The 12556-nt window shown below is 47.0% G+C and overlaps 1 protein-coding gene across 3 annotated transcripts in view; it reads left to right on the top strand.

The window, feature by feature from the left end:
• The window catches only part of CALCOCO2 (calcium binding and coiled-coil domain 2), a 119074-nt gene that overhangs the window by 15017 nt on the left and 91501 nt on the right, over window positions 1–12556 (top strand). For 2 of the 3 annotated variants that reach the window (XM_030221573.1, XM_030221577.1), the window contains exon 1: window positions 10487–10908. The exons of the other annotated variant lie outside the window; for it this stretch is intronic. In XM_030221573.1, coding sequence (XP_030077433.1) covers window positions 10729–10908 — 180 coding nt within the window. In that variant the 5' untranslated portion in view covers window positions 10487–10728. Of the gene's footprint in view, window positions 1–10486; window positions 10909–12556 lie in introns of those variants that run through there. 3 annotated transcript variants of the gene reach the window in all.

Here is a 12556-nt window from a genome sequence, read left to right as displayed (position 1 = left end):
TTAATGCGTATGTCTTTTACACCTTCCAATAAAAATGCTTGCTAAACAGTCATTGAAACATCTGAAATTTCTGAGGGCCCTAAAACAGAGTGAAATAGATGTCATTAGGTCATGTTTCTCCTAGATAGGGTAATGCAACCAGGGCAAGTGCCCCCAGTCCCCATGCAAGAGGAGTTCCTAGCCTGCCTGAAGCTGAGGGAGGAAGCTTGCTGGTGGGCTCTGTAGCATTGTTCCACATATCTGCCCAGGTCTCCATCATCTTTAACACTAGCCCTGGTGGCACCTCTTCCCTTTTTATGGGCACAGGGATTCATATGTTGCAAAAGATGAAGAAGGCTTTATTCCAAGTGTCTGCACCTGATCTTTCTGTAGAGAGGAGTGGCCTAATGGATAGTGCAGTGGGCCTTGATTCTGGCAACCTGGGTTCAATTCCAACTGTAGCTGCTTGGGCAGGTCACATAGCCCTCCATTGCCCCCAGGTACAAAAACTCAGATTGTGAGCTCTCTAGGGCAGAGGCGTAGCTAGGTGGGGCCACAGGGGCATGGGCCCCCACAGATTTAGTCCTGGCTCCCTCTACTTTTTGATCCCCCCTGCCAACCCTCCCCCACCACTTTTGACCTGCCACAAGGTACCCTTGCTGGCGGGGGTCCCCAAGCCCCACCAGCCTTACTATTCTTCAGCGCCAGTCTCTGGCGTATTCGCTGATCTGTGCTGTGAGTCCTGATGTCCAGCACATTCCTTTAAGTGAAACTGAGCATGCAGGACATGCAGGACATCAGGACTCACGGCACAGATCAGCGAACGCGCCGGAGACCAGCACTGAAGAAGACTAAGGCTGGCGGGGTTTGGGGACCCTCGCCAGCAAAGGGGAGATCAGCGGCTGGGGGAAGCGGGCTAAAATGTGCCCTCCCACCTTGGGCTCTGGACCCCCCTCCCGCCTACGCCCCTGCTCTAGGGACATATGCTGTGTACATCTAGTAGTACTATAGAAATGATTAGCAATAGTAACATGTATATTCTCTATGCAGTTAGATTTTTGCTGAAAAGGTGTGCATTTCTTACCTCCTATCCAGCTTTCCACTCCCCTTCACTCTCATAGCCTCCATGTCCCATATCTATCTTCTCCCACTTCCTCCATCCCTGACCTATTCCTTTGTCTCTCTACCCCCTCCTCCCAAGTCCTCCTGTTTCATCATATCACCTTTTACGAACACTCCACAACTCCTTCCAATCTCTTGTCTCTCAGCACTCATCTCACAACTTCAGCCTTATCTCACATCACCCATTAATGCTCTCAGCCCTATCACACAATCCTCTTATTCATACTGTCTAGGCTACCCACTTATCGCATTTCTGCTCAAATTGCCATACTTCCAGTTGCAGCATGTTGGGGATGGATGCACGTGCTTGCTGTTTCTGCAAATGCCCACCTCCTCCTCTCCACGGTGCTACCTTTCTGAAATGAAAATGTACCACAGAGAGAAGATGGTGAGCGCCACCAGAAATAGCAAACATTTGTAAATGTTCTATGCTTTGTCCTGTTGGTACTGCGACTGCTCTTCAGAAACAAGCAGAAGAGAAAATAATGGGGGTAAAGGTGGTTTGTGATTGGAGGATTGTTGTCCCGTCATGGGGCAAGATCCAAGTGGTAATTCAGGAGACAGAGCAGATCATCCAGGAGCACCTTAGAAAATCTGAGTACTTGAATTGTCTGCCTCTCACAACCCCGAGTCTCTGATCTCTCTATTCCCACCCAGTTACCCTGTCCTTGCTCCACTGCTACCCAGTAACCCAGTCCCCTCTTTTCTTCTTCCACTTGCCCCTTCCTTCTGGTGTGGTCCCTGATTTCCCTTCCCCAATTACCCACTAGAGATGTTTTCCATTCTCCCCCACCCCCAACTTCAAATAACCAATTTCCTACTCTTTTCCTGTCAAATATACAAGTCCCTTCTTGCTCTCCAGGCCAGATGTTTAAGTGCTTCTCCTATATCTGTCATAGCCTTTCTCACGCACTGCTGAGTCTTCCCACCCTCTTGGCCTCTTTCTTGTGCATCAAGTCTGCCCAGCAGTTTCTCTGTCTCTCCCCCCATGCCTAGAATCTGCCATCTTTCTTCCTTTCCATCAGCATTTCCCCTTTCAGTCCAGCATCTCTGATGGCTACTTCAAGTCCTTGACCTCTTTCCAGGTCCTCTTCCTTCACGTCTCTTGGCTGCTGCTCCAGGACCAGAACCTATAGGGCCTGTGATCTGGCATGGTTGTTCACATGCCCTGCAGTGTTCTGCCTACTGCTTTGGCACACGCTTCTTAGGTAACAGGAAGCCTGTACCAAAGGAGGGGGGAAAAACACTGCAGGGGCTGTGAAATGTGTGTGCTGGTTCATAAGCTGGAAAATTTTCTCTTTTTGTTGCTGCCTTTCCAGCCATGGAAGCAACTTCTGTGTGAGTGTCTTTTTCACTTTCTCAAGTCTTGGCAGTACTGTGGGGCTGGAAAAGGAGCTGGCAAAGAGGGCACAGTGGGAAAGAGGAACATGCCAATTTAGAAGTGGCACTTGCTACTTCCTTGCCCCTCCTCATGGTATACCTATGGAACTGAACCACATGTCCTCCTCAGCACTGAGTGACCTCTGACCTTTTGCCGGGTTCACTTAATACTAGCTGTGCCACTGCTGCATTTCTTATGCTTCCCACTTCATCACTTTCATTGCTCAGTTTCGCCATCACGTTCTTTTTCATTCTTTCCAATTCAACAGAACGTTGGAAATAAATTATATATAAATGGTGTGTCTGCGTTTGTCTGCCTCTATCAAATGGGCTCAAATCTGACATAGGACACAAACTGGGGAAAAGACACAATCGGGTCGATATTCAAAATGATTTAAGTGGGCAAGGGAGGTTCCTGGCCAGTTAAATCGCTTGTGCGGGCTATCCACTGATATTCAGAGACACTTAACTGGTTAGTTAAGTTGGTTTAATTTTATTTTTCTTTCTAAACCAAGAGAATATTTAGGAACTGCTCCATTTAAATTATTCCACTGCTCTTCTCTCCTAATCAGAGACATACACACACACACGCAACATAGAAAACACACACATTCCTCCACTTCAAACACACACACACACGCAGAGGGGAAAGAATTGTATGAGCCATGCTCGACATACTTTCCCCGTTTGCCTTTTGCTGACATTTTTTCTTCCTTTTTTCATGCCTTTATCTATTTCTTCCTTGCTACAATAAGCACAATATAATGAGCAAAAAAGCACACTTCTTATTCTCAGAGCTGCCAAATTATACAGTTTCAGGGGGGAGACTTTTTGGCTAGTTCTGCTTTTAAACTGACATCCTAAAGTAGTAGTATATTTCTAGGGTTGCCAATTGGGTGGTTTTCAGCTGGCCTGGCTGTTTTTATAATGGCCAGGCTGGCTGCCAGCAGATCCTTCAAACCAGCAATTGAAAAGCCAGTTTTCTGACTAGCACCAGCAGCTAAGCTGAGAAAATAAAACAACAACCCATATCTGCCAGCTTCCCAGGCCCAGCCCCAAAAACACACTCATAGTTGTACCAAATATTGTTGTTTATTGTTTATTGTATTTGTATTTGTATCCCACATTTTCCCACCTTTTTGCGGGTTCAGTGTGGCTTACAATATGAGTTAAATCTTGGAAATACAATTTGTTACAGATTGGTTATGGATTACATTTTGTATAATTATGCGAAACAATTGGAGTGTCCTTGGGAGTGTAACAATGGAGCACAAACATTGAAACATTGGGAGGATACAATGGGAGCTTAGAGGGCGATAAGAAGGCATAAAGACATATGATATATATCTTTCTGTGATTGAAGTTATGAATGATGTCATATTACGGGAATGAGAGTTCCGAGGTGAATGTGTGATGCATTCGTGAATAGTAGGTGTGGACTTTATGTTTTTTGGTTTTTTCCGTAAATCTTTTCGAAAAGATGGGTCTTCAGTGATCTGCGGAAGCTTGCTCGTTGATTGTTCTTAAGTTGCGTGGCAGTGTATTCCAATACTGCGTGCTCATGTGAGAAAAGGTTGATGCATGTAGCGTTTTGTATTTCACGCCTTTGCAATTGGGGAAGTGGAGGTTTAAGAAGGTTCGGGATGATCTTTTGGCGTAGCATACAGTAGCTGACCCAAGGTCCACCCAACTCCTGTGGTCCAGTATCTCCCATCTCTGGCCCCTGTCCCCCCTCAACCCCTCACGGTCCAGCAATGTTGGATGGGGATGTGATAGGGACACAGAGCAGTAATGCTGGACATGGGTGAGAGGATAGGGACACAGAGGAGCAATGCTGGATATAGATGGGGTGTATAAGTACACAGAGGGACAATTCTGGACACAGGTGGGGGGCATATGGACACAAAGGGGCAATGCTGGATACACATGGGGGCAAATGAACAAAAAGGGGTAGTATTGGACATGGGAGTTATGGATACAGAGAGACAATACTGGACATGGGAGCAGGATATGGATACAGAGGGGGATGCTGGACATGGGGGAGGAGGAATAGGAACACAGAAATATGCTGGACATGGGGGAGCACAGGTACAGGGACACAGATAGGAGAGGTGGTGATAGACAAGGGGGATATGAACACAGAGGGAAGATGCAAATTAATACTGTCAAGTACTGAGCATGAAGTAAATAGGAACAACAAACATAGTTTGAAATGTCTATATGCGAATGCCAAAAGCCTAAGAAATAAGATGGGAGAGTTAGAATATATTGCAATAATGAAAAATTAGATATAATAGGCATCTCTGAGACCTGATGGAAGGAGGATAACCAGTGGGACACTGTCATGCCGGGGTACAAATTATATCGAAGTGATAGGGTGGATCAAATTGGTGGAGGGGTAGCATTGTATGTTAAGGAGGGCCTTGAATCAAATAGATTGAAAATTCTCCAGGAAACAAAACACATCTTGGAATCCCTATGGATTGAAATTCCATGTGCAAAGGGGAAAGGATAGTGATAGGAGTGTACTACCGTCCACCTGGCCAGGATGAACAGACAGATGTAGAAATGTTAAAGGAAATTATGGACACAAACAAACTGGGCAACACAATAATAATGGGTGATTTCAATTACCCCGATATTGACTGGATAAATGTAACATCGGGGCATACTAGAGAGGTAAAATTCCTTGATGATATCAAGGACTGCTTTATGGAGCAGCTAGTACAGGAGCCAATGAGAGAAGGAAAAATTCTAGACCTAGTTCTTAGTGGAGCGCATGATCTGGTGCGGGAGGTAATGGTGCTGGGGTCGTTTGATAACAGTGATCATAATATGATCAGATTTGATATTAGCTTTGACGTCAGAAGAAGGCAGAACACTGAGCGAAGGGAAGACTAGTAGAGACGTCAGAAGCGCCGCCTCCTTCACTGACGCTGCGCCTTCGCTGCCGGACGGAGGTAAATTTAAAAGGGATCTTGTTGGGGGGGGGAGAAGAGGGCGGGCAGTTGGGACATGGGAGAGGGCAAGGTAAGCATGGTTCAGCGGGGCACCCCCCAGAGGACAGCGCCCTCCTACCGTGCTTACCTCGCTTACCGTGCTGGCACGGCCCTGACTATGATAAAACTTAGAGGAGTGGCTTCAAGGGTCAAAAATTTACATCAGGTGTAGATGCTGTTCAAAAACACTATCTTGGAAGCCCAGACCAAATATATTCCACGTATTAAAAAAGGAGGACGGAAGACCAAACGACAGCCGGCATGGTTAAAAAGTGAGGTGAAGGAAGCTATTAGAGCTAAAAGACAATCCTTCAGAAAATGGAAGAAGGAACCAACTGAAAATAATAAGAAATAACATAAGGAATGTCAAGTCAAATGCAAAGCGCTGATAAGGAAGACAAAGAGGGACTTTGAAAAAAAGATTGAGTTGGAGGCAAAAACATATAGAACATTTTGTTAAAAGTATATTAAAAGCAGAAAGCTAGCAAAAGAATCGGTTGGACCGCTAGATGATCGAGGGGTAAAAGGGGCGATCAGGGAAGACAAACCATAGCGGAGAGATTAAATGAATTCTTTGCTTCGATCTTCACCAAGGAAGATTTGGGAGAGATACCGGTACCAGAAATGGTATTCAAAGCTGATGAGTTGGAGAAACTGAATGAAATTTCTATGAACCTGGAGGATGTAATGGGGCATTTCTACAAATTGAAGAGTAGCAAATCTCCTAGACTGGATGGTATTCATCCCAGAGTACTGATAGAACTGAAAATGAACTTGTGGAACTATTATTAGTAATATGTAATTTATCCTTAAAATCGAGCGTGGTACTGGAAGATTGGAGGGTGGCCAATGTAACACCAATTTTTAAAAAAGGTTCCAGAGGAGATCTGGGAAATTATAGACTGGTGAGTCTGACGTCTACCCGTTCCACTTCACTCATTATTTTATAGACCTCTATCATATCTCCCCTCAGTCGTCTTTTCTCCAAGCTGAAGAACCCTAGCCGCTTTAGCCTTTCCTCATAGGGAAGTCATCCAATCCCCTTTATCATTTTCGTCGCCCTTCTCTGTACCTTTTTTAATTCCACTATATCTTTTTTGAGATGCAGTGACCAGAATTGCACACAGTATTCGAGGTGCAGTCACACCATGGAGCAATACAAAGGCATTATAATGTCCTCATTTTTGTTTTTCATTCCTTTCCTAATAATACCTAACATTCTGTTTGCTTTCTTAGCCGCCGCCACACACTGAGCAGAAGGTTTCAACGTATCATCAACGATGACACCTAGATCCCTTTTCTGGTCGGTGACTCCTAATGTGGAACCTTGCATTACGTAGTTCGGGTTCCTCTTTCCCACATGCATTACTTTGCATTTGCTCACATTAAACGTCATCTACCATTTGAATGCCCAGTCTCCCATTCTTGTAAGGTCTTCTTGTAATTTTTTACAATCCTCTTGCGATTTAACAGCTACTGCCTGTAGCATTATGCATAGTGCACAGGGACTACTGGAAACTGAAGTCTTTCTTGTTTTAAGTCACAGGGCTCAGGAATCAAGGCACCAACTGGCCGATATTCAGTGCTATTTAACTGGCCAGGAGTGGTTAGTGGATGGTTAAATAGTACATAGCTGGCTTAGTGCAAATATTCAGTTCGAGAATGCCGGTTATCTCCGCTGAATATTAGTGCTTAGCACATAGCGGCTAACTAGTTATATGGTGTGATATAACCAGCTAGCTGTGAATATTCAGCACTTTGGAACACATTACCAGTTGAGCTTCATGTAATTCAACACATAACTGAATTTAAGAAAAGTTAAAGACATTTCTTCCAACAGGCATTTGGACCAGATGAGTAATGGACTGGCTTCTCCTAGCTAAAGTATACTGACCAGCTGCAGTGATTTGTATTTTAATGTATAAAAATTTTCCAGGAACAAGTTTGAATTGAGCAATGAGCGTATTATTTCTAGTCTCTGACTTGGTTACAGATTTGAAACAATGTTTGTATATGTTGCTTTTGATAATTCTGTGCTTATTTGTTTTTATGTTTTTAATGTATTTTATCTGCTTTGTATGTAAATAGTAATCTGCTTGGAACTTTAGGATAATGCGAAATTTAAATACATTTTATTATTGTTATTACCACTGTGACTTCCCACCCCCTCCTTGTACTGCTAGTTCCTTCGATGGTGATCACTCCTCAGACTCAGAGCGAGTGCCTGCTTGCTGCTGCTGACAATGTTGACTCCCACGACTGGTGCTGGTAAGTCCCCAGAATGAAAGTCTGACTCCAGCGCAGGCACAGAAAAGCTGTGCTGTTCACTCTCTCTCCCTGTCCCATGCTGAAATTGCACTGTAAGATGAGAAGAGAGTGAACAGCTGCATATCGGGCTGCTTCCTCTTCCTGTGTCTGCCTAGAGCCAATTGCTCATGAACCACAGGGGTCTCTGTAAAGCCTCACGCACTTCACATGAGCAGTCAGCTCTCTAGCAGGGGCATAGCCAGACAACAGATTTTGGGTGGGCCTAGGGAAGAAGTGGGTGGGCACCAATTGTTCTCTCCCCCCACAACCACCACCCAAAAAATATCTCAGCTGGTGGGAAAACGCTTCTTTCCACCTTGGCAGTCTGCAGCAGGCATGCGCTGAAAACTGAAGATACGCAGGTGCCGGTATCATGGAGAGTAGAATTTTCGTTACCATCTGGAGGAAGTCTTCAGCTGGCCGAGCTTGGGATCCCACAGCTACCACTAAACGTGTGCTACTGTTGGGTGGGCCTGAGCCCTAAGTGGGTGGGCCCTGGCCCACCCAGGCCCACCTGTGGCTACGCCACTGCTCTCTAGGCAGGGAGAGGGAACAGCCCAATATGCAGCCATTCACTCCTCCTCTTGCAGGCCCTCATGATCCAAAGCCCTGCGCTGTTCCAAACAGCACTCTAAAAATAGCGCTGGAACAGCGCAGGGCTTTTCTGCATTGATGATCAGAGATAATGCATGCAAATTTAAGCAGCACAATTATCTCTGATCAAGGGGTAGAAGTGCGGGAGAATTGTACCTGAGCATGCGCTCAGCACAATTCTACCGCACTTGTTTGACAGGTCTGGGCTGTCAAAAGCCCAAACCTGTCAAACACAGGGGCTGGAGGTCCATGGGACCACCAAGCCCTGACTACCCCTGCCCCGAGCAAGGCAAAATGGGGGCTGGAGGTCCGGCGGACCTCCGGTCCCCCCGACGATCTCACCCCCCCCCCCCAAGTTCAGGGAGGGCTGGAGATCTGGTGGGTCTCCAGCCCCCTGAACCCCCAGAAAATATCAAGTGGCTGCCGCCGCTGGCCAAACCCTCTCCCACCCTCCCACCCAGCGAGCGACGGGTGGGGGGGGGGCTGGAGGTCCACCCCAACTCCCCCCCCCCGTGTTGTTGTACCAGTCCCTGGTGGTCCAGTAGGAGTAGTGACAACCCCCCTCCCGGCCACCCACCCCCTCCCACCCAGCGAGCGAAGCCACCCCAACTCCCCTCCCCCCAGCGTATACCAATCCCTGGTGGTCTAGAAGTAGTGACAACCCCCCTCCCTGTCCCCCTACCTTTAGTTGGAGGAGGGATGCAGCCTGCCTCCCTCCTCTTCCAGTGGACGACATCACAAAATGGCGGCCCCCCAGCCCCGCCCACTGCATCCTGGGATACGCTGGGCAGGGCTACAAACCATGTAAGGGAATCGCAGGTTGCAATGGGTGGGGCTGGGCGCTGCCATTTTGCGATATCGTCCACTGGAAGAGGAGAGAGGCAGGCTGCGTCCCTCCTCCAACTAAAGGTAAGAGGGGCCGGGAGGGGGGGTTGTCACTACTCCTACTGGACCACCAAGGATTGGTACAACAATGAGGGGGGGGGGAGTTGGGGTGGACCTCCAGCCCCCACCGTCGCTCGCTGGGTGGGAGGGTGGGAGAGGGTTTGGCCGGCGGCGGCCACTTGATATTTTCTGGGGGTTCCCTGAACTTGGGGGGGTGAGATCGTCGGGGGGGGGACCGGAGGTCCACCGGACCTCCAGCCCCCTGTTCGCGTTTGCTTTGGGGGGGAACAGGGGTCTGCCAGCATGCAACTGCATGCTGGACAGGGCTCACCATTCCTCCCCAATGATTGGAGCAAACCCTAACGCCAGCCAATCTTTGGCGCGCTGGCCGCTGATCATTGGGGATGAATACGTTAAGCACTGATTAGCATGCATTTGCAAGCTACGTGCGCTGTGAGCCCTGTTTAGCATGCATTTACATGCTACTTACTACTACTACTACCTAAGAGCCCTCGAGTGCGTTGTTTCACGCGCTCGAGGGCTCTGATCATGGGTCGGCAGCAAACTCCAGCGCTAGTATGGCGTTAACAGCCTCTAGCGCCGGAGTTTGCTTTTGATCATGAGGGCCGCAGTGCGATTTAAGGCCCTGATGCTCAGAAGCAAATGTGGGAGCTAGAGGCAATTCACACCGGACTAGTGCCCATATTTGCTACCACAAAAAGCACAGACAACTCCAGCACGCCAAAGCATACCGCAAATGCTAAGCAAATGCAATTTAAATTAGGCGTTTTGATATTCCCTCTCATGCTCCACAAAGAGCACCCTGAACAAGGGCACCCTTAACGCCAGGAACCTAACGCCAGCTCTGAGCTGGTGTTAGGTGTCTGATGTGGCCATGTCTCTTTAAAAGTGTCTCTTTTCAAGAGTGTCTCTTAAGTGTCTAAAGAGGCCATGTCTCTTTAAAAAGACAGTTCCAGCATACTAGCCGATTACTGAAGACTTCGATACAGCAGTATATTGTACTTCAGTTTAAAGAAGTCAAAATCGAAAATAACTTATCCAAGAGGCAAAGTACTCATAGATTCCCCCTAAAGAAATGGAGAAGCCAGCGAACTCCCGTTCAGCACAGCGCTGCCGGCACCTCTTCCTCCTTCTTCTGTTCTGGTCATGCTGCGCTTAATGCACAACTCTTCAGTGCATGGGTCAGGCACCATCCTGCACCAAACAATCGAACTCCCTTATACTCAATGTATAAGTGCGCCTAAATTTGCATCTCATTAGAGCTGAGCATGAGGGAGTTGTTTTTCTGCACTGATCTGGAAGTATATTTCCGGCGCTGAGTTTTGAGCATCTGGCTGTCAGTGAGAGAAAGAGAGTGACCAGCACAGCTGTTGCCTGCCTGTGGCTATATATATAGCAAGAGGCAGCGGGCGAGGTGACTGTGCACCATGTGGGGGAGGGGATGTCCTCTTCCTTTTCCTCTGTGTTGATTGGAACCCGTTTTAGTTTAATGCTTCTGCCACAGCAAGCCAAGTTTTGCTTTCTTTTTTTAGCTTTACTTTCACTTTCAAGCATTCACGCTTGGAGAATGGAGACTGATAAGACGCTCTCATTACCCATAATTGACAATACAATAGAACCAGTAAGTAATTGCATTGAACTGTATGGTTATCAGTGTTTAAATTTCCTTCAAATTCCTCCTGCTTTTATTAGGTATCTTCCGCCTGTGTTGCTACACTCACCATCTCCCTCTTTGTCACTTCACTGGCTCCCTGTCGTTTCTATAAACAGTTCAGACTCTTCTTCCTGATTTAAAGTGCTTTCATTCTGCAGCTCCCGAGTACCTCTCCCATTTCCCCCTACAGTCTTCCCCGGGAACTCCCTCCATCAGGTAAGTCACTCTTATCTGTTCTCGTCCCCTTCAGTCCCATCTTGCTGTACTGTACGATTTCCTGAGTCCTTACAACATTCCTAGTCTCTGGCCCTGCTCAGGACAAAAAGCCTTCCGTTTTTGAGGCTGCTTTTAACTCTTAACCCCTTATTCACCTGTTCAGTATCTATGTTGTTTAAATCATTTGCATAATGAAATGAAACTCCCTAATCCCTCATCTGCCCTGTTTGTCTGTCTTGAATAAATTGCAAGCTCTGTGGAGCAGGGGCTGTCTCACAAGTGTTTTCTGTGCAGTACACGTCTAGTAGCACAATTGAAATAATAATTAGTACCCTGTTTCCCCGAAAATAAGACATCCCCTGAAAATAAGACCTAGCGCATCTTTGGGAGCAAAAATTAATATAAGACACTGTCTTATTTTCGGGGAAACAGGGTAGTGGTAGTAAAGCAAAGTGGTGACTGCAGGGGCAATCTCTGACAAAGACTCATGGCTAGGGGTTACCATATTTGCGGAGGCAAAAAAGAGGACAGAAACAAATAAAATGCTGCCCCGCCACAGATTTCTATAAGCAGTAAAAATACTGTTTAAAGTAACAGAAATGCAATTTCTTCCAAATTACAAAAGATGTACATTTCCAAAAAAATCAAACGTGAGAAGCATGTCCCCCAGTGGCATAGCTAGGTGGGGCGCAAGGGGAGTGGCCTCTCCCCTAATCAGATTACAAACGAAAACGGCGCCTACCTGGCCTGCTGCTGAGCCGCCACACAGCAGCATGGATTTTATTTTAAACTTTGCTGCGGACAAACACTTCTTCTCCCCTTTCTCATATCGTACCAAAACGACCGCCCCTGAGCCTCTTCTTTCCTCAAACACTTCCCCCACCCCAGAGGCGTAGCCAGGTTTTGACATCAGGGGGAGCAGACTTTTGTAAAATAGGCGCCAGTGCGAGGCTGAAGGGCCGGGAGAGAGGAAAGGGTGAAAATCCTCATAGGCATACATGTGTGGTCAGTGACTCAGTTGTTTGGGGAGGCTAAGGTGGAGTGAGGTGGGCCTAGAGTGGGGTTGGGGCAGGGCAGGGCTAGGTAAAATCCTTAGGATGAAGGCAGCACCTATGTCAGCAGCAAAGGGACAGTGAGGGCACTTTTGAACGCAGCAGTGAAGGACCCCTTCACTGTGTCTCTGGTGCACCTGCACTAGTCATTCCCCCTAATATCTCTATTACTGAAGGTATTTACACTGAATACACTCCAGAGAATTATGTACCAAAAACATCCATATACTGTACCACAATAATACTAATTATTAAACAATAGTATTTACAGTATTCTGTAAATATATGCAGGTACTTTTAAAACTTGGCTGCCAGTCAGTCCTAGCTCTCTAGCCCAGCAGCTTCCT

The sequence above is a fragment of the Microcaecilia unicolor genome, chromosome 12 (assembly GCF_901765095.1).
Source record: "Microcaecilia unicolor chromosome 12, aMicUni1.1, whole genome shotgun sequence".
NCBI lineage: Eukaryota > Metazoa > Chordata > Amphibia > Gymnophiona > Siphonopidae > Microcaecilia > Microcaecilia unicolor.
This window is presented reverse-complemented; position numbering and strand designations above follow the sequence as displayed.